The 22,357-nt window shown below is 38.9% G+C and overlaps 3 protein-coding genes across 5 annotated transcripts; all 3 read right to left on the reverse strand.

Moving 5' to 3' along the window:
- Positions 1-1,830: 1,830 nt before the first annotated feature.
- Positions 1,831-10,180, reverse strand: tmprss2 (transmembrane serine protease 2). Of its 3 annotated transcripts, XM_042430494.1 has the most exons (14): positions 8,216-10,180; positions 7,896-7,939; positions 7,472-7,661; positions 6,629-6,721; positions 6,381-6,497; positions 6,166-6,295; positions 5,107-5,223; positions 4,879-4,916; positions 4,178-4,346; positions 3,474-3,646; positions 3,261-3,356; positions 2,890-3,032; positions 2,631-2,783; positions 1,831-2,017 (listed from the first exon to the last, which is right to left on the reverse strand). In XM_042430494.1, exons 2-14 carry the CDS (start codon positions 7,908-7,910, stop codon positions 2,009-2,011), a joined length of 1,443 nt encoding a protein of 480 aa, XP_042286428.1. In that variant the 5' UTR covers positions 7,911-7,939; positions 8,216-10,180; the 3' UTR covers positions 1,831-2,008. The 3 variants fall into 3 exon arrangements, with proteins under 3 accessions (XP_042286428.1, XP_042286427.1, XP_042286426.1); XM_042430493.1 differs by having other exon boundaries at positions 7,472-7,939; XM_042430492.1 differs by having other exon boundaries at positions 7,472-10,180.
- A 91-nt stretch (positions 10,181-10,271) lies between these two features.
- acat1 (acetyl-CoA acetyltransferase 1) lies at positions 10,272-16,885 on the reverse strand. Its single transcript, XM_042430495.1, has 12 exons — positions 16,761-16,885; positions 15,399-15,446; positions 15,191-15,308; positions 14,772-14,867; positions 14,109-14,209; positions 13,550-13,693; positions 13,092-13,242; positions 12,904-12,999; positions 12,701-12,814; positions 11,699-11,763; positions 11,195-11,352; positions 10,272-10,654 (listed from the first exon to the last, which is right to left on the reverse strand). The coding sequence occupies exons 1-12, from the start codon at positions 16,809-16,811 to the stop codon at positions 10,534-10,536; spliced, it is 1,263 nt and encodes a 420-aa protein (XP_042286429.1). The 5' UTR covers positions 16,812-16,885; the 3' UTR covers positions 10,272-10,533.
- Positions 16,886-17,801: 916 nt separating this feature from the next.
- mmp30 (matrix metallopeptidase 30) lies at positions 17,802-22,062 on the reverse strand. Its single transcript, XM_042432195.1, has 10 exons — positions 21,955-22,062; positions 19,929-20,176; positions 19,675-19,823; positions 19,473-19,598; positions 19,196-19,357; positions 18,932-19,079; positions 18,649-18,779; positions 18,324-18,483; positions 18,119-18,222; positions 17,802-18,029 (listed from the first exon to the last, which is right to left on the reverse strand). Exons 1-10 carry the CDS (start codon positions 22,060-22,062, stop codon positions 17,926-17,928), a joined length of 1,440 nt encoding a protein of 479 aa, XP_042288129.1. The 3' UTR covers positions 17,802-17,925.
- Positions 22,063-22,357: the final 295 nt, after the last annotated feature.

Consider the following 22,357-nt stretch of genomic DNA (forward strand, 5'->3'; position numbering starts at 1 on the left):
AGAGCTGCTGGCTTCTATACCTCCAAGTAAATGACATGACATATAGGACAAGGGCAAAGAAAAATATGGGGGGAAAAAGAATATTTTGCTCAATCCGGAATAGCTTGGTGTTGTTGTTTTTACCTTAGACTCTCGTTTTCCAAAAAGTGGACTTCCTGGATGTCAAACTGCATATGTTCTCACTGTGTTAGTAAGATAATGAATATGTGAAAAATGTTTTTCACATGAAAATTTCATCTGAACTTTCATTTTTTTACTTCACTGGATCTATATCCTAATGAAACAGCAACTTTAAAAAAATAAATAAAAATGGAGTGTTAGTGTGCAGCCAGGCAGCCAAGATATTTACAACTCACAGTTAAACATACAACGGAAACATGGCAACACCTTCCTTGTTTTGATCGGGTCGGTACAAAGCAGGTGGTTCTTACTTTTTATCACAGCCGCTTACCGTCAAATGACAATTAGTTGTGTACTTCCGTCCGAGTTTCCCTAGAGCTGATCAACAACATCCTATGAATCATGTTTTTACTAAAGATTAACTTGATTTATGTTTTACAGAAGCCAAAACAAATGTGTCACAAAGATAAAAAAAGATAAAGTGCAATAAAATAATAGACATAATGAATAACAAACGATAAAAAACATCAATAAACAAAAGTGCTGGTGAAGCTTTTAAAGGGTGTCCAGTGTCTGCAAATTTTACGTTCAAAGTAAATAAATTCCAAAGTTTTGAAGCCACAACCTCACACACCTTCGGCTGGTCAGTACAACCAAAAACCTATGATTAATGATCTAGTGGTGACGAAGGGATGCTGAAAATGGAAGAATGATCACAGAGTGCTCTAAAAGTTATCTACAGGGCTTAGTTCAGAATGTGATTTAGTGGACTGGTCACAAGCCAGCAAGTAGCTTCCATTCAAGTTTAAACCAGATTGAGGAAATAGAGTTTGGGAAAAACATGCAGGGTCAATAAAGATACTACGGACCTACCAGCAACCTCATTAACTTTTAATTACATATTGGACATTGATCAGACACTCGTGCAAGCTTCACTGTTTATTGTGGCACAGTAACCTACCAACCGATACTGTTGTAGTAAAGTACAATTCAAAGTACTGATAATTATCTAGACAAAAACAGCAGCGTAATCACGATGTAAACATGACACACGAGGATCGGCTTTAACTATGTTAAAAGACAGATGAAGACAGAGCAGTATCAATTGAAACTAACTGAACACACAATATTACAAAGTAAACCTAAGCTGTGGCTGAAGCATGTTCATTAATTTTGGAGGAAAAAAGCTGAGACAGTTTGGTCTAATGTGAATGAATTTTTACAGCTAAAGATTCAACTAAATAACAGTTTAACAAGCTGTGCTCTTATTATTGGGGTATTTTGTGAGGAAAGTAAACAACTGTTTCATTTTATTTTGTAGTCTCTTTTTGTTTTTCCTTCAAAAAACTTGACTCAGCATTAAGAAGGAGATGATAACAGTACATCAACCACTTCCTTTGTCATCTCCCTGTTTTCTTCCGAGATAAAAGTCAATGTCAGACACTGGACTGGACTAAACCACTTTTAACACAATTAAAGGGGTGATGTGATAAAGATTATACTTTTAGTTTGTAATGTTTGTGAAGTTTTCTCCATGGTCAAACACAATAAAAGGCAAATGTCTACTGTGACAATTTCTACACGACATCATCTCAAACCGCAAAATATCAAACCGAAGACTCAGATTCTAGTGCAAAAACAATTTTATTTTATTTCAAGAAATAAATAGAAAACATTTGTTCAAATACAAACATTCAATGTGTACTGATAACAAGCATATAAAAATAATGAAATGATACATTTGGTTTTATTTGTAAAATCTGTGATTGTTTTTTTGGAAAATCTTTCCGATTAATAAGTTCCCTTATTCAACTTCCGAGAGCAAAGCGTGTGATGGGGAACACTGATTAATTGAAGAGGTTTGTCTTCATTTTCACTGACAACTCCGTCACTCATTCTGTCGACATAAAAAAACATAATAATTAGATGTCTGCTGTGAAGACACGACTGTCTTCTTATGAACCTGCCAACTGGAATTCTTAAGTTAGACTTGAAACCACTAAACCTGCTCAGCCATCACTCCCATTAAACAGTTCTCTGTTGTCATGTTTTATGTGCAGGTGTCTAGCACATTCATTCTACCAAGCTTGTAGCTCCAAGCAATATTTTTATATTTATATGGGATCAAATGATTCCATGTAATATGAAAAGGTTGCTTGTACAACTGATCCAACTGAGAATCAGTGCTCCAGTCTGCAACTCCATGAAATTCATCTCTTTGTTTTGTTTGCAGGTTTTAGACCTTTAGTGGATCAAACCGGAGATAAAATATAAGAAAATACTGGATTTGAATTCAACAGGTAGCGAGCAGGAGGACTGTGTCATACTGCATGCCCTCATTTGGTTGTTTGCAAACATAATCCACATAAAACTTGATAAATAAATCAATATTTTAGTTATTTATACATTATCAGCCAAAATTCGTGCAGATTTAATTTTGAGTCGTCATAAAATCATTCTTCAAGGCTTGGTATTTATCAATGAAATCCGTCTCTGTTGTATTAACATACCTTCATTTGCTCATGTATCCAGTCAGTAAAGTAGGTTACATTGCCGTAGACTCCTGGCTTATTCCTCCAAGCACATCCAATCCCCCAGCTAGTGTCCCCTGCCAGCCACCACACGTTTCCCTCCTTGAACACCAGGGGCCCCCCACTGTCACCCTGCAGCATACGAGAATAATAAATATCTCAGGTCACTGTGTGTGTGTGTGTGTGTGTGTGTGTGTGTGTGTGTGTGTGTGTGTGTGTGTGTGTAAGTTATACTAACTTGACATGAGTCTACTCCTCCCTGCAGTTTGCCAGCACAGATCATGGTCTCAGTGATTGCCCCACTTAAGATCTCACGTCTGTTGCATGTCTCCCTGCTGTAAACGGTCACCTCAGCCTGATTTAGTATGTAGGGGGTCGGTCCTGAGGAAAATTAATGATTGTCAACTCACAGTTAGCACAGTCAAGGATTAAGATGTACTTTCACCTTACTTCTATTTTAAGTCCTAAAAAGCAGATGACAGGAAACATTTGAACAAATAATTTACAGTATGTGTTCAGTTTCGTTTGCAGTTGATACAGTATATATTCTTTTCTTAATGCACATGGAGAGTGAATCAGGTGGGCATATACACCAAGTGTTTGGCTCACCAGATGACCGCAAGGCTCCCCATCCTGTAATCCAGGCTTGATGTCCTGCAAGCAGGTCCACGCCAAAGTTGGGGAGACACACTGGCCTCACTGTTCCTGAGGCAATAACAATTATGAGCTCCAAGTGTTGCCATTACCAATATAGATAAATATATATATGAATAGATATAAATCATAATTCAATCAATGAAACATGAACTGGCGAGTACTTACTTGTAAATCTCAGAGGTGTATAGAGCTTTAGAAGAGCAATGTCATTGTCATGTGTGTTTGTGTCATATTTTTCATGACTGATGATTTTTTGAACTGCTTTGCCATTTCCTGAGCTCATTTGAATCAAGCTCACACCCCCAGAGCGTACTCTCCACATTCCAGGATTGGGGTAACTGCCATGAAGAACAGAGGCAAATATAACGAGGCAATATAGTCAATCATATGGTAAACAAATCTCTGATTCTTTTCCTGAAAATCTAGCAAAAGATAGTAAAAATCAAATATTAATAAACAAGGGAAATGTCCCTTAATGGTGTCAAGAGTGGAAGGTCAGGTAGAGGAAGCTGAGATAACTCATGTCACGTGTGGACATTGATAATACAGACTCATGCATGCTTGACTGTTTGTTACTGATCTAGTTAGTAATCAACCTGCAAAGATATGATTTATTGTTGTAGTTAAATTCGATATCAGAGAACTGATAACTGACTAGAAAGGCTGTCTGTCTTATACTAGTGGCAGTAAAGTGTAATGACACACACGAGCACTGTATTAAATTGGGTCATAACTATGTTAAGATATTTTTTTATTCAACTGTGAACTGACAGCACAGAAAACAGAGCCGTATCAACTGAGACAAACTGAACTTTACAGTGTTCCTATAGAATTATTCAGGTAAAGGAAAGTGAAAAGTAGAAGCTCACTCTTGGAAGCAGTGTGCAGCAGATACGATCCAGTTACTGCTGATAATGGAGCCTCCGCACAAGTGATGATCATTAATCTGGAGACTGACCTGCCACGGCCAGGCCCCGTTTACCGCCTCTGTACCACCTACGATACGAGTACTGGGGGCTGCTGAACTCTGTCCACAGTCTGAGGAAGGAAGAAAAGACTTTATCATGACATTCTTTTAAAAGTCAACAAAATACACGCTTATCTCTTATGTGTGTTTCTCTTAAAACAGGTCCCACTTGAAGGTTTTTTTTTTTCTAGCCACACTAGCAGTCCACCGCCATGGTTGAGAATGAAATATCTCAACAACACTGAGTGGATTGGCATAAAATTGTACTAATTTGTGATATGAAATTCATGATTCCCAGACAATGTATCCTAATGACTTTTCCTGACTTTTCCTCTAGTGCCACCATAAGGTTGATATTTGTAGTTCAGAGTGAAATAACTATTATATCATTCTGCACAGTGGAGCTCAAACATCGAACCGAAGGAATAATAAGCAAAACACATTTTTGACTGGAGGGCAACTTTAAGTTGTTTTAGATAGATAGTTAGACCACTTCTTGGTTGGCTAAATCTAGCTGTCACAACAGTTTTGCACATACAGTATCACATTATTTCATAAGTATTTCAGTGTAGCAGTTATGTCCCAGTTAAAGTTGTAGCTTACCAGTACAACGAAGAGCAACAGCTGCTGAGCAGCTTTGGCTGCAAAGGAAGGGGAGACAAAAATCTACATTTAAGACATGACACATCAAAAACAAAATATTCACTCATTATTTTGCGACTTCTAAATTAAACAGTGAAATGAAATTGTTTCGGCTCGCAGTGGGAATTTATTTCATCACTGTAGTGTTGTGCTTAAAACTATTATCTAGTGATAGTAGGGTTTGTTTACCTGTGAATTAGCTGGGACTGTATAACTGATCCATGGTAATATCCAGGCTTCATCTTCATGTATCCCCTTGCGGCCAAAGAACCTGCATTGGCTCGAGAGAAGGACATATAATCCTGCCTGTGAGACAGACACAAGGACAAAAATGGCATCAGTGAGGTGAAACTAACATACTGTACTCAGCTGGAATTGTACCTTTAAAGGTGCAATATACAACATCCAGCCCCACTATAGCACCAGCAGCTCAGACCAAAACAAATATGCACATCATTTACTCAATAAAGTTGAAAGAAAAAAAGAAAGTGGCCCCTAAACCAACAGCTCACGAAAGTCAGATCAAACTGTCAAACTAGGCAATCAAATATGGATCAAGATTCTGTTACTACATTGCCTATTTCTCACCTCAAATGTTTTCAGATTTTAGTGTACTGTTTAGCTGTAATATGAGAAACTTTGTGACCTGGTTGCTATGTTGAAAATGGACACGGGAGGACTCACATGCACTAACATGTAGCGCAGCTGGACCGGCTATCAAAAATTCAAAACTACAACACACACAGAGGGAGTGTGACTTCATTCTCTGCTCAGGTCACCATTACTTCTCTATATTTTTACATAGCAAGTAGTTGTTTGCTGACATCTAGTGGGGCTGAATATCGTATATTGCACCTTTAAAAAAGATTTGAATATCAGCCATGTTAATATAATGAAGGTTCCTCACTGACTTCAGTCATTTGCTTGTTTTTTAATGAGTCAATTCTAAATTTTAATCTATTAATCTACTCAGTCTCCTTTAACTCTAAATATGTGTTGTGGGTGCTTTAAGATGCTGTTAATGTTTTTGGTTTTTAATGGTGAGTTTTAGTGTCATATGACAGTCTAAATATTGTTTCAATGGATTTTTCTAACAGACAACAACACATTATGGGGGAAACACTGAATAATTCTAAGGTACCAGCAGCAGTGCCAGATGCAGTCTGTATGTTGACTTTTATGCAATAGTTGTACAAGACTCTGCAGAAGGGGGACAACATGAACAGCAGTGAAAAAGATAATCAGCACCTATTGTAGCCCATCTGCTCACACACAGCAATCCCATAGCTGTTGTCCCAGTTCTCGGCACACACGGGCATCCACGACTGGCTGTCTGATGAGTAACTCTCTAGCACGAAGTTGGTCCCGTGGAGGCGAACTGTAAAGCAGAGAGGATAATACTACTCACCTAACAAAAAGACAGACATGTGTGAAAGACTGAGGTGTTGACTTTAATGTCTTACAGCACTGAGCTTCATCCTCTCCATGTGAACAGTCCTGGACTCCATCACACCACTGAGAGGCGCTCAGACACGCTCCACCACTTCTGCACGACTTCCCCAGTAAACACTGGTAGTACACTGCAAACACACACACATATACAGTATACTGTACACATACAAGAGCACACACGGATGATGTGCATCACACTGAATGCCAGTGGTGACAAAAATAATTTCAAGAAACTGCAAAGATCTTCAAACGAACTTACAGAAGTACCAGAGCAAGAGGCCGACCACCGCCAGGACAAGAACGGCACACAGAGATACACACAGTATATATTTCCACTGGCATCTCTTTACTCCTGCAAGGCAAGACAAAAATAAAGTGAATTTTTTTTTTTCACTTTTACACACCAGTTACTTTGAAATTGGCTACAGTATATAAAAAATGCAAATTGCACAAGCTTCAAGATTTGCATAGTAGCACACATGCAAAAACAAGATTAAGCAGGTACTACGCTGCAGATATGTCAAAAATAAAACATACAGTAGAGGAAAAGCTGTTAAATTTAAGTAAAGTTAAATCTTATTAGAGAGTTATCAACACACATAACTAATAGAGTAAAACAAACTTTTATTCTAATCTTTTGACTACAACTTGGAAGAGGTTCGGACACAAGTTTATAACCTGTAACACAGCGACATGCTCCACTGACATGACCTCAAAAAATGCTGATTTTTTTAAAATTACTGCTGCATTGTCCCTTCCTGTAGCACTGGTAACATCCACAATTTCCATCTACTTCCTTCAAAACAACCTGTCATAAACGGTGAGGGTAGTGACGCAGAGGTTTCTGTGGTAGTGATCATAGCAGCCTCATAATGTATTAGTCATAGATTATAAAGCGCTATGCATTGGGTCGTAGAACAAATGAGCCAAATGTAAAGTTAAAATCAAAACAAGTTAATGATTCTGTGAAATTACAATCGCTCACTTGAACAGATGTTTTCCTTATGGCTAACTGGAAGTCATTGTTTACCCACCTTTTTATTCCAGATGGTATCACCTAAAAAAAAACTTGTGACACAAACTAAATCAAATATTACTGTACCTGTCTTTTGTCCTATCTTATGTGGTATTCCAGGTGTCACAGTGTGGTGGGTGTTGATGGTTCGGGGGGTAAAGGCAACATAGACGGGGGTATTTTGTGGGAGAGAAGGGTATACCCCCTGTTGCGCGGTATATGCAGGGGGTCCTTCCTCACGCTGAAACCCTATGTTGTCATAAGTAGGACCATGTGCCTGCAGGAAAAGAGAAGCACAATGATTATTTGCTGTTGCTAACACTGAAAGTGACTGAGGTAAATGTGTGATCTGGAATGTCATCAGGTGGCTGTTTTCAAAAGAATCATCATAAATTTCACGTGAACAGATGGAAAAATATGTGGGGATCAGATCAAGAGTAAACTGTTCAATAAGAGAAAAATATTGGAGATATTTAAAAATGTTGCTTTTATAGTGTGAAGCTGAACTTACCTTATTATTAGTCATGTTGGTTACACAGCTTAGAGAGTAGGAATCTGTGGAAAAGGTTATACATTTTTATAAATGAAAACTGAATGAAGCAGTAATCATAAGAAAAGTACAATTTGTTCGTAGAACATAACTTTTGTTTGAGGAATATTGGTCATTAAAATGTTAAGGAACAAGAAACACATATATTACCAAAATATATGAATACATATCTAAAATACACTGAGAATTTGCTTTTTTTTTCAAGCTACAAGCTGATTTGAGAACTGTTTCTTTTCAAAAGACAATACAACAACGCTTTTTACCTTCGCAGGCTGACTCACTTTAAGTTTTCAGCTAGATTTCCCACAAATTCCTTCAGCGCTCTGATTCTGTCTGTCCCTCCACTCCCTGTTTCCCTCTCTGTCTCATGTTCAGTCCATTCTTCCATATAATCAACAGCCATGACCACACCTTTTCCACTGTGTGCGCACGCCAGCCTGTTGTGTGGCGCTTGATTTATACAGCACTTCAAATGACATGAGCAAACAGCAGGTATTGATGCAAGCCAGCAGCGATACACATTATCTTCTGTCAACAGCCAGGCTATGAGATAAGGTGCATGAACTGAAAACAATGAGCAGAGGACCGTGTTCATCCAGCGGTGACTCTCCACTCATTTGTATCTTAATCAAGCATAAATCTCAGCAATGTGATACAAAGGCATCATGGTCCTGTGCATCTTATTGTATGGGTTTACAGTATAACTTTAAACACTAATGACATTTCCCAGGCAAGCATATATATCCAGCTCCACTCTCACAACGATTTTACAAAACAGATATAAAAATATTTGTTGGTCATATGGTTGAGCAGCAAACATCTGATCATATCAGCATTTTAACTTCCTCTTCAAATTGCAGACATTCACTGGCTAAACTAGCCTAGAATGTGATTGCTATCATAAAATCTGCTAAATTTGGAAGTTACACATGCACACCTAAAAATATGCAGAAATAAAAGTGTTAATTTAATCAGCTGACAAGTTCTTAAAAAGTGGATAAACGGGTTAATAACGTGAGTCATGCTTTCCAGTAACCAAAACTGCCACTCCTATCACGTCCACAGCGTGACTGAGAGGAGAAGAGGTGAACAGGTGACAAGTGCTCACTGTTTGTTTGACATACCAAGAGCTGGGTTAAGTAGTATAACATAGATCTAAAGCTGAGGAAAAAAGGTATAATAGACTTTGCTTTTACATTACACATTTGCTTTTGTCCATCCTCCTAAAGAGAAGCGTATGCTGTGTTTAATCAGTAACGTCTAAACAAATGGACAAGTAAAAAAACTGATGGCCTGAGGACTTTCAGACCCTATTAATTTTTAACTAAATGTTTGACAATGCTAACTGGCAGGAAAAGGAAGGAATGAAAGAGTCATCCAGTAAGAGAAGTCCAGTAGTGAAGAGCGTGATGTCCTGCTGGGTGACATCAGCTCAATCTTTGCATATTTTTTTAACATACTGAATGTAAAGTACATAAGAGGGATGGATCATCCTGGATTGTAGAAAAACACATTTGCACATAAGAGGAATCAGACTCAGCAGGTACTGTAGTGTGTGGAAGTCCAATTTACCAAAAACATGAAAATGAAAAATTCTCAAGGTCAAATATAGATAATCTGTCCTGAATGAAATTTTCATATAAAGAAACCATGCAAGAAGTACAAAAAGTAAAAGTATACACTAAGGATCTAACTAGGTCTCTCATCACTTCAGTGTGCATGTTGTTTTACTTCCAAGTGGATACACTGAAACTATGGGGGTAATTTGTTTAAAGGGAAATTTAATCAACAGAAGTAGAGAAAGTTGTTGGTATGTATCCTCATCACAGTGATATACAGTCACCTCTGAAACGGCAGTCTTTCTGGTGAGGCATGTTGCTCTTGTGTTTTACAAACTGGTGCCACAGATGAAATTCAATTCACCTCCTTTGTACTGAGGTGACAGCAGAAAGTTCAAGATGGTATCTCAAACCCTCAAAGGTAAAACCTGAGCTACAGTGAATCAGCACAGCTAGATGCCAACAAGGATAAGTGGAAAATAACAACAAATTTGCATAAAACTCAAATTTGCTTTGCAAAGGCAGCACGAGCACCATAAACTTCAGCTCTTACAGCTCAACTGCAGCACTATCACATAAATAAGGAAACAGCAGCATCTAGTGGCTAACTTGACAACTGAAGTGCCAACTGTAGATTTCTGTGATTACATTTTTTTTAATTTAGCATAAAAATCAAAGCAATGTAACCTGTTGTGAAACTTGAATTTGGAACTTGTAGGTCAAACCTTTATTAACCATCAACCCCATTGTTAGTCACAAAAGACCAATAACACAATACTGGTTTCATAAAAACTATTTATTTAACCATTTCAATTCAGAGTTAAATATTAATGCTTTTTTTTTTTTGCACTAGACGTTTGTTCAAACAAAGGAGTGTTTTAAACACTGGAGTCATGATGTCATGTGAGTTGAGTCCTAGTTTGCAGTTTGAATAAGGCCACCGGCATTGAAGTTGTAACAGATGCATTCTTCACAGTAAAAAGGGAGTTTATGGAAGTCTTTGCCATTTGGAACCAACAGATAGTCACTACATAAGTTTCCTACAGTTTCTGGATGAGAATAGATGAAGCTCCTCCGCCTCCGTTGCAAATACCTGCCAGACCGTACTGGCCTGACTTCAGGTTGTGCACCATGTGACCCACAATTCTTGCCCCAGACATCCTGACAGGAGAAATAAATAAAATGTAAGCAATGATGCAGATTGTTTGCACATAAATTTCTATTTACAGACAGACATGTTGTAACCTGTAAACAAACACTCATTTAGTTATGTTTTGAAAAAACAAGAAACTAAAAAGTTGAAATGGTTAAAACAAGTGATACTTAACGGCTTAACTGCCAACAATGTCAGTTACTGGTTTCCATGATGTTAAGGAATAGGTTTGAATATGGGCTTAAAATTAAAATATACTTCCTGGAAAGGGATATTTTTGTGGATCATTTGTCAAACTGCTTTGTTAGTTTAAGCAGAATCTTTTGTCTCCCGCTCTACTGGATCAGATTCAAAAATGGCAAAACAAAAGTCTATTTCCATGTCACAGAGGAAAGGAAGAGGTAGAGGATAAACGGAGGAGATAACAGGACACATCCCGGTCATCATCTCAACTGCAAACATCTTCTGGTAAAAGCTCATTATTATTATTTTGTCTCTTCTCTTTATAAATGAGCTGCTTTGCATCACTCTCTCTCTCAGCTGCTTACCCAATGGGGTGTCCCAGTGACACAGCTCCCCCGTTGACATTCACTTTTGCAGGGTCAATGTCCAACATCTTGATGTTGGCCAGGACGACCACACTGAAAGCCTCGTTGATCTCCCACATGGCGATGTCATCTTTCTTCAGCCCTGCTGCATCCAGGACCTAACAGACACAGGAAGTGTTAGGATGTTCTAACACACTTGCATGAGTGCAGGGGAGTGTAGAGTACATCTTATGATTTTGGTAAAATAATTCTTTGAAATTAATAATTTAAAAAAAAAACATATGCGTCACTGTTTTAAACCAGATTTACATGTGTGTTCAGTTTATCACAATGTCCCAAAACTTTTTGGAAACATACACACTCATAATGATACACTTTGGAATAGAAAAAAAAATACAAGTGAAAATGCACAAGCAATATACATCACTTCCAAGTTCACTGCACTGCCATCTGTTCCATATTTCCTGGGATGACCAAAGCCCTTCATAACATCCTCATACTCACCTTTGGTACAGCGTATGCAGGAGCAATGGGGAAATCAATGGGTGCGACCGCAGCATCTGCAAAAGCTGCAAAAAAACCCAAACAAAACATATCAATCCTGTGATTTACAGCTTGATGGATGATCTTTGAGGAAGACTGTTGTTTGTGTTTTAAAAATTTTTTTTTCCAATTATATCCTGTTGATGGCACCTGTTCATCAATACTTTAGAGTTAGCTCCCTAAACATGCTCAAATATCCAGCATAGATAAAAAAAACTTTGATTATTGTTTTCAACTAGCACATAGAGCTCTCTGACTACTATCGACTCCAAAGTAGAACAAATGCAAATCAACAGTCTTTTGTTTCATCTGTAGGCCTGCCATGAGTTAAAACCTCAACTTCAGTCAAGCTCTGCAAGTGCAGGTTAGTGTGTGTGTGTGTGTGTGTGTGTGTGTGTGTGTAGGGGACCAGTATTTGTATCTGTATTGGTTCAAGCAGCAAAATTATTTGTATTTGAATTAAAGTGGAATTAGACGTGAAAATCCTGTTTTTGTTTTTATTACCTTTGTAATTTTAGGATATTTAAGTGTTAAAATAAGTGTTCATCAATAAACTAATTTGCGATGGAGATCCCCACACCAGGTCTCGCAGGCTACGGACAACTGCGCTGACTACTAAGCTAAAGCTGAGCTCTGCTACACACACACACACACATACATACACACACACAGACCTGCAGCTATTTATACATGACACACAGACAGCTGAGGAGAGAGATGGGAGACAGTAATGTAACCGACCTGTGCGCTATTATTTGACATGCTTTTTTTTCCCCCTTTCCAAAAACAAATAATTTCTAAAATATTTGTACAAAAAAAAAAAAAAATCATTAAAAAAACAACACTATTTGTGCTTTTCCAAATACCATATTCGGCTCCACCCCTAGTGTGTGTGTGTGTGTGTGTGTGTGTGTGTGTGTGTGTGTGTGTGTGTGTGTGTGTGTGTGTGTGTGTGAGACTTACAGACAACCCTGGCTAGTGGAGTGACGTTGAGTCTTTTTGCAGCATCTGCTGTCATTAGAACGAGAGCAGCGGCCCCGTCGTTCAGTGTGCTGGCATTGGCTGCAGTCACTGTGCCTAAAAAGCAAGTGACCAATCAGAACAAAATGTACATTCAAATATGAAGGTGGAAGGAAGGAAAGAAAGAAATATTATTGGATGATTACCATTCTCTCTCTGGAACACTGCCTTCAGTTTGGGGACTTTGCTGAAGTCAACCCGTCTCCACTCCTCGTCCTCGGACACAACCACATCAGGTTTGCCTATAAAACCATGTCATCATCAGATATTTGTGTCGTGTAAATAACAAAGGTCTCTTGGTGAGGAAAGATTTAGTTTGTCCATCTTCCTGTACCTTTCTTGGGAATGCTAACTGGTACAATCTCCTTGGCCAACACGCCAGACTCAAATGCTGCTTTGCTGCGGCTGTATGAGCCGATGGCGTAGGCGTCCTGCTCCTCCCTGGTGATGCTGCAGTTCTTGGCGGTGTTCTCTGCACAGTTGCCCTGTTTAAGACAGTACGGTAAACAAATCAAATATGAAACTGATGAAATTACAAATTCAACATATGTCATTAGAGTTGTGTGGGACGATAGTGGGAAAATTCCCATGTCATGATATAGAAAAGGTAAATCCCATTATTTTTTACTTTCTGGATAATCTTAGTCAGTCCCTGCTGTAAGTGTTACCCCACACCCCTAGAAATACAGTATATCCAATCATTTCATTAAAAAAAAACTGTAATTGTGTCATATTATGATGCTGTAAAACAATATACAACAAGGTCATATTGAACAGGAGGTTGACAGTTACCATGTGGAATTTGTTGTAGACATCAGTGAGTCCATCCTTGACGATGAGGTCTTCCATCCTCACTCCTCCGTAGGCTGGGGTCTCTCTGGACATCACGTAAGGTACGTTGGACATACTTTCCATGCCTCCTGCCACCATCACATCCTAAAATCACATACACAGCCTCAGTTTTAGCTGGAGTAACAGCTAGCCTCCTGTATATAGCTGTCTTACAATGCCACGCTTGGTAATTGCAGGCATAGAGAGGCAAAGTCTGTGTGACCTATCATACTGCAACAGCTCGCAAGATATCAGGCATCTTATGGTAAACAAAGCTTGTTTTGAGTCAAATAAAGTTATCTTATCTGATCTGAGGTCACATTTGTGCTTCAATACACATTATCATCAGCCAATTTCATGGCAGGAGAGGCAATATGTGAGAAGAATCTAATATCTTAATTTTATTATTGTAAGAAAGACCCAACAATCAGCACGACTACATGCTATATGCATTGTCACTGTAGCTGAAAGCAGCCTCTAGCATGCAGAGCAACTACAATGCATTTAATCTTCATGCTACCTGGTGTCCACACATTAGACTCTGGGCTGCCATCATGATGGACTTCATCCCAGAGGCACACACTTTGTTGATGGTTGTTGCTGGAGTGCCGAGGGTCAAGCCTGGAGATACAATCAGAGACATGTTTGCATTTGCAAAAAATAAATAAATGGATGAAAATTGAAAAATATTTTAACAAACCTTCAATTATGCTTGTGTGTGTGTGTTTGTATGTGTCAGTCTGGCACAGGATGAATGCATAATTGTATATTTGAAAATGGTGCTACTGTGTATTATTTCACATTGATCTGTTATGCATGATTAAACAATCATAGTAATCATGTTTTGCATATTTTCACACTAGTTTCCAACCTCCCTCTTATTTTTGATATCAATAATGCTATAATATGCCTCTCTAAGCTGCTGCAGATAAACCGTGCTTGTGTTAAGCTGCAGTAAAACTTTTGTTTTTCTTATTTTCTAACCTCGGTCAGGCATGTATAGCATGATGTGTGGCTTTTGGATTATGAATGTAGTCAGTTTTATAGAGGAAGAAATGGCAATCCACGTTTTGCATTCACCAATTTGTCAAGACAGCAAATGTGTAGCTGGTTTCTCAACATCAATATTGAGGTCTAACGCCCACATTTAGAATGTAGGTAAAATAAAACAGCGCGACCATACCTGCTCCAAGCAAAGCTTGTCTTGTGGGGGCCTGTCCTTCTCCTGCCTGAAGCACGTTGCCCATGTAGACCTCCTTCACCTCTTCAGGAGTGATTCCTAAAGACAAGAAACATTCAAGAAAGTCAAATCGCATACACAGGTAGTTAATACTCTGTGGCGCAGCACTGCATACAAGTATAAATATGAGAATGAGAAAACTTAGGTAATTTGTTGCATTCGGTGTATTATATTAGCCATGCCTGCACACATCAGCAGCTGGTCTACTGATGTTACACTTAACCCCAATAAACATTATCATCATGTCTGATTAAATGTATGAAACCACTAATGACTTAAAAGACATCAGATCTGAATTTTACTGTACAAATGAATAAGAAATACTTGACTCTCTCTACGCAAAGTAAACTGCCTGAACATACCTGCTTTGTCTATGGCTCCCTTGATGGCAATGGAGCCCAATTTGGTAGCTGGTACTGCTGACAGGCTGCCTTTGAAGGAGCCCATTGGAGTGCGTACTGCGCTGACGATGACGACTTCCTGAAACCATCCATTTAAAGTCTGTATTACAGTCTGCAGTCCAAACAGTTCATTATGATGAGACTTTCAAATTCCAGTCAGTGTACTTACATTGAGTGAAGGGCGAGATGTGTAGGTTCTTGAGAGGTACTTGTGAGCCTAAAATGACAGGATAATGATATGGATAATACACCTTTCACAGATGAGAGAGTTTATTTCTACTCTATACTTTCAAATGAATCAAGTTTCGAAGCTAACAGGTATGAAACACGTTAGCTATGCTAAAACTAAGGGCATACACAGGCAGGGAACATTAGCCAGCTACCTGATGATGTTATGATGGCTAAAACTGACAACACTGAAGTTAGCTTGCGAGTTGCAGCCTCTGATTCAGGGTTATGGGAAAAGTTAAGGGAAACAAATAATGATATTTAGCTGCTGATTCTCCGTTTTTCACCACTTACACTTGTGAAAAAGTGTTACACATCATAGCAAAAGCCTTAATGCTATTTAAACCCACTTTCAGATTTGTGAAACCTTTATTTTACTTGTGAAAACAGAAAAAGGCGCAATTTCACTGCTTTTTTCCCCCCATCCAGATCAAAATCCACTATACTTAGACTTATCAAATCTGGACTAGATTAACAAGGAGACTCCAGAGACTCATTAAAACAGTTTCAGATTTGTGAAACATTTATTCTATTTGTAAAACTGAAAAAAATCAGGCCTAATGTGGTCTGGATGGAGAAATATCAGAGAAATTGCCCTGTTTTCACAAATAGAGTCTCTGGAGTCTCGTTGTTAATCTAGTCCAGATTTGACGAGTCTAAGTATAGTAGTTTTTGATCTGGATGGGGGGGGAAAAAACTGAGAAATCGCCCTTTTTTAGTTTTCATAAGCAAAATAAAGGTTTCACAAATCTGAAAGTGGGTTTAAACAGCGTTAAGCGTTGTCTAACACTTTCTAACACTCACAAGTGTACATGGTGAAAAAACAGAGACTCAGCCGCTAAATATCACTACTTATGTTTCCCTTAACTTTTCCTTTAACTCTGAATCAGAAGCTAACTTCAGCGTCGTTAAACTTCGCTAGTTTAGCTTGGCTCTTGTCAGTTAAACGCTTAATGTTACCGGGCACCAGTTAACAAGACTCCTTTTATTGTCTTTTTTCGTTTAGCTGTTACTGTTGTTGCTCTCTTTGTTAGCTTAATTCGTACATTGTTGAAGGGCAGACATTGCTGGGTCAGTAAGGTTACAAGGATATGAGATAACGTCACCCTGAGTCACCTGAAGCAGTTATCAGGTGTTTTCAGGCTGTTGGTCACGGACAGACACACAAGTGTTAGCTGAGCTACTAGAAGTTAACGCAGGCCTTGCTGTGTTTAGCAGGACTGTGGCTACAACTAGCATTAATATGCAATGCAAGAATATAACAGACAAAACCAAATAGCTTATTTTACACACCCTCACTTACCAGGCGTTTACACATTTGAGCACGCATGGTTAAAAGTCCACTGGATGACATGTTGGACTAGTAGACAGGACTGACTCACACACTGAGACCTGCTTCACCTTCAGCCATGCAGCGGAGGAAGAAATATATCAGCCAATCACAGTGAGAGGTGTTCCCCTGACGTCACGCTCAGCTAGGCATTATGGTTGTTGTAGTTTTTACCCCAGGTACAATGTGATATAATCGATTACATGAACTACGCCAGTCATTTATCTTCAAAATATCACTTCATACACAAATAAATACATTTCATCATGATCACATATAAAAAATATTTTCTAAAAAAAAGTTATAGACATTAAAAAAAGTATGTTCACATTTTTGAACAGAATAAAAATGACTATACTTGATTTGCAGTGGATAAGTTAGGTTGGGCCTAGTTTTGCTTCAGTGACACTGTGTCCTTTTTCCTGCTACAGTTTAAAAATGTGAACCCACAGACTGCTAAACTGTGCACGCTGTTCACCACTTTCCACATTTTTCTACAGTGTGACATGAATAGACATCTGAGTGGGACTAAGCATGTGATTGAGTGTTAAACCCATTGTGTAAAGAAAACGAACAAGGTATGTTCCCTCTTCAGCTACAGCCGTGCACTTGTGCAGTTAAGGGACATAAGATGACAACTGTGGTTCTATGAGTATGAGTGTGTGTGATTGTTTTTCCTTCAGCAACTAGGCCTACTCCTTTGGGGTCATGCTGTAAAGATGAATGGTCTACTACTCTACTTGCCTGTGTTCAAACACACACACACACACACACACACACACACACACACCAGAGTTGTCAGATTTCCCTTATTCTAGTATAACCTAATTTATATACTCAGGATAACAGAGAAACATTTCAAACCATCCTTTTTTTCACTTTCAAAGCTTTATTAATTCATGTTTACTCGATGCATGTCCAAGAAAAAAAAAAGACATTGGCTAGATAACAAACAGCTGTTGCCTACAGGATTATTACACTATTTCATAAAGTATTTCTATGTATTTCCAGATTTCTACAGAAAAGCCCCCATAAGCTGTTTAGGATGTGGAGTAGACCATAGCTATTATTGCATGCTCAAAGGTGTGTGTGTGTGTGTGTGTGTGTGAGAGAGAGAGAGATTTGGGTCTTTGTTTCTTTAGTTGCAATCCATCCATCTATAGTTTAACAGAGTACGAAGCACTCTTCTTCTCAAGTAGTGGTACTCTTTTTGTTCGGATCCATATGAAAAGTACAGGTAACCTGGGATGAAGGAGGGATGCATCGTCAGTATCGCCCCAAACAGGAACATAATGCTACTGCAGAGGGACTAACCTTTGACTGATACTTACCTCTGCTCTCAAAAGCAGCATCCACCCTGAAGCCAATCCCAGGGAGCTCTTTGTGAATGAATTTTGGGTACCCAGCATCCATTCTCCCCCTCCTTTCATTGTAGCTATATGAATAATATGAGGAGGAGTGTTCATCAGCACAGCATATTGATCAATACTGTATATTGATTCAGCCTATATGTTTATGATGATGGACATTACTCACCTCCAGTATCTATTGTTCACAAAGAGAAGGGTTCTGCCTGTGACTGACACATGGACGGCAGCATCTACCTTGGTGACAGATTGAGAGAAGCCAAAGTCGCTGAGAGGTTTAGGATAACCACGTAGTACAGTGTTTCCACTGATCGCCCAGTAATGATCCCCTGTGACAGGAAAAGGTGGAGTTATGTAATCTTCCTTCTGTAACTGGTCCCTGCCTTTATTTAACACTTTTTGTCATTTTTAATTAACAAGAAACAATAAATTCACTTTTGGGGAATATAAGTTTGGTTTCATTTGATACTGATACTCATGAGCTAATTTTGTACCTTCAAAGAAAACAACAGTGTTGCGTATCTTATACTCATAAGCAGCATCAACTTTGCTGATCCCAGGCCAGACAGACTGAATCTTCTTCATGACGATGCCGCCCCATCTGCTGCTCCTCCTCCAGAAATGTCTGGTAAAGAAGCAAACATTCCATGATAAGTACGAGCGGATAGAAATCACACTGAGAAAAGACATCTTAATGTGATTATCAACATAACTGCTCTATCTGATGGAGTTGCATGTTTCTGTGAACCTTGAAGTCAAAGTGTATAAACGTCTCACCCGTCTTTAAAGAAATAGAGATTACGGCCAATGGAGGTTACGGCATCAAAAATCAGGTTCCTGCTGCACATGTCTGGGGCAGGTTCTGGTTCTGGTGCTGGTTGAGGCACAGGTTTTATTGTCGGCTGAACTGACGTTTCTCTGACTCCTTTGAGAGGCAAAAGGAAAATAAAGAGTACTGAAAATCTCTCAATAGAAAAGTTTGTCATGAAAAGGGCTCTAATATGTTGCTATTATAAGTCTGTGAGTTAGTTAGGCTTTCACCGTAGATAGCCTGCACTCCCTGTCTGTCATCATCTGGTAGTGTGTACCCCTCCGTGTTCACATATTGGTAGGTGGGAAACATCAGAGCTGTTTGGACCTGAGAGTGTGCTAATCCCAGTGCATGGCCAAATTCATGGGCTGCCACCAAGAACAGGTTGGCTCCTGCATACACACACACACACACATACACACGCACAGAAAGTAAGGATGTGAACCGTGGGTATATGATCAGCTGTAGCATCATGTCACCTCAAAAACATTTCTTTGATGTCCAAACCTGTTGAGGTTAGAGTCCAGTTTTCATCTTCATCAAAATGGGTGTCACCTCCTCTGCCTTCTGCAGGGGAGAATGCATGAGCCAGGACCCCATTCTCTCCATCAAATGGAGCGAAGTCTCCATGTTCTGGTTTTGAGAAGGAGAAAGTTACAGTAACACTAGGTCACACATTTTCTCAAAGGCAGTGAAGACATTGCATTACCTTGAGCCTTGAACATGATCATGATGTCAGCAGTGCCGCTGTGGATTTGCCTGAAATCCAGAGGAATGACGTCACTGTAGAGTTTCAGAGCCTTAGCTAGGGTGGCATCCACATCACTTTGGCTCAAGTCTGGTGTGTAGTCAGTTATCCTAAGGCAGTGTGAGAGTGAAAATAGTTAACAAATCTCTTAACAAGTGCATTATGTTTGGATGAACTGCTCTCTGTTCTGACATAGAGAATGTGTAGTTTAGTACCTGTATGTGACCACTGTCTTGTCCCATTTGGGTCGACCATCGAAGTGGCTATATTTAAGCACATCTGTGAAGCCACAGCGGGGGCGAGCCATCACTTGCAGGGTGTTGGAGTCCAACTGCCCCGTCACCTCCAGGCCAAAAAACTCCTGCATTTTCTTGAGAGTGTCCTCAAAGGAATCCAGAGCGCTGCGCCAGGTACCATTGGGAGCACTGACACCCATGTCAGAGAAAAACTGAGACAGATAATCCTGAACAAAGAAAACAGGAACACTTCTCATATACAGATAATACTCCATATATGATCAATCTAACAGATTAGTAATTTAGCTAATAAAACTGTAATACAGAATTCTGAGAAAAGTTGAGTGAAAAAGATTGTTTTGAAATAGTAGTTTAATTTAATGAAAGTACCATTACATTTTATGATCATGATTTTTACTCAAATAACACTTATTCATTTATTGCTGGGACTTACTATCTTAGACTATTAGTTGGTATTATAACGGTACAGCTAGAGTATATTCACTCTGATCTATTTACAGCATAAATGAAATAAATTTAATATGTGCTTACAGTGAAACACAATTATAAAGATGCCATTTAGAGAGGAATGTAGTTCCAGAGGAGGTATGGAAACACAGTCTGGAACGCATTTACTCATCGTCATTATTAAATTAAAGTTTTTAATCGTTTACACTACTCAAATGATGAACTTGTCAAAATGTATCATAACTCTGGTTCAGACTGTCCAAAATACCATCAAAGTCAAGTTTTGAGGTCTTTGAGTTCTTCACACACATGCTGCAAACAAACAAGAGCTCACTGGAGCATTGCTGCTGTTAGAGCGTATCTTCTGAAAGATAAAATCATGGCATCACAAGCAAGCGCCATATCATAGTGTTTACCTCATGTAGATTGATTCTTTTTCCAAGGAAGTCAGACAAGCCTCCCTCCTTCCAACGTTGGGTGGAGGAGGTGTAAATGTTACCATGTTGAAAAGCAAGAAATGGCCACCTTTTGTGGAAGGCCTATTCCTTTTCAGGATAATGTATAAGTGTTATTAATACGTCAGCAGATATCAGTGAAATTAAACAAATCCCTCATACGAGCTGTAACATAAGCTGTCCCCAAGGTAAACTGTGATATTAGTTACTGATTGTTGTGACTGTGAGTTAAACACCTTATGACGAAATAATTTTCTGGTACTTCTTTTGTTTCATGGTACATGCATGTACATTTGCTATATGTACATGCATGTATGAGCACTTGAGACTGATTGTTGTATATAACCGTTTTCTCCTGGATGTGTTTGTTTTGTTTTTTTCTGTTCATGTTAAACTCTTTAGCAAGATGGTGTATCATGAGCCAACCTAGGGAGCCTTAGAGGGATTTGTAGGAAGGGACGTGGAGGGAGGGACTAAAGTGCTATTAACTTAAAATTACAAATAAAGTATTTCAAAAGAAATGTATTTAGAAATCAGTAGAAGTATTGCTTCTTTTTCATCTTATATACGACGGACGACATTTGCTAGCTCACCACAAACAAATCCACATTAATCCTTTAAAATTTCTCTGCATTACAAAACTGAGCAAAGTGTTGGATATAATGTGTGACACAGACAGGAATATCTCCAGACTTTCTCATGTTTAGAGACCATGAAAAAGCCTTAATAATCACAATAATAACAGCAAGAAGCAGTTTTTAATTAAAATAATCAGGTTTAGGTATTTTCCCTTACTGTAAAGATAATGGTCCCAACTTTAACCCTATCTTCAAACCCTGAATCGTTCATACATATCTTTTAATGCTGTAAAGCTGACTCTAAATGTCAAGGAAGTTTAAGTGAGAAATTAATACACTGTGTAAAACTTTATTGTTTGAAGGTTGAAAGAACATGTACAGTACAGAACCACAGAGAAATATTGAATACTGCTCTCTCTCCCTCTTATATCGCCAGATTAACTAACGGATTTAAACAGATAAATCTTTCGGCTTTGAAAGCACCTTTATGTAATTCATGTTTACCTGTGCTTTAGTGAGCTCTTCTTGGCTGGGTGAAGAGGTGGGCACAGCTCCACAGAGTGCTACAGTCACCACCATCATCACTGAATTAACAGCCAGTGCACCTTCCATGATTCCTTTTTTCCACTGCAGAGGAGAAGGAATAACTCCAGGTACTATTTATTCTTCCTCCCACGCTCTGGTCAGATGAAGGGTTTAATGCACTACTGCCTGAAATAGTCACATTTCAGTGTTTTGGATGTGAGGTAAAGATACATGACTGGGCAAAAAACATTCCTGTGAGTGTCTGAACAGGCCCATGTAAAGCAAAAGCAGATAGATAATAAGTATAGTGAGAGAGAGGGAGTCAGGAGGTAGAAGAGGTAAGACGAGGTCGACAGTTGGAGTAGCATGGGCCTGCATGAAC

This window comes from Thunnus maccoyii, chromosome 13 (assembly GCF_910596095.1).
Source record: "Thunnus maccoyii chromosome 13, fThuMac1.1, whole genome shotgun sequence".
In the NCBI taxonomy this organism is placed as follows: domain Eukaryota; kingdom Metazoa; phylum Chordata; class Actinopteri; order Scombriformes; family Scombridae; genus Thunnus; species Thunnus maccoyii.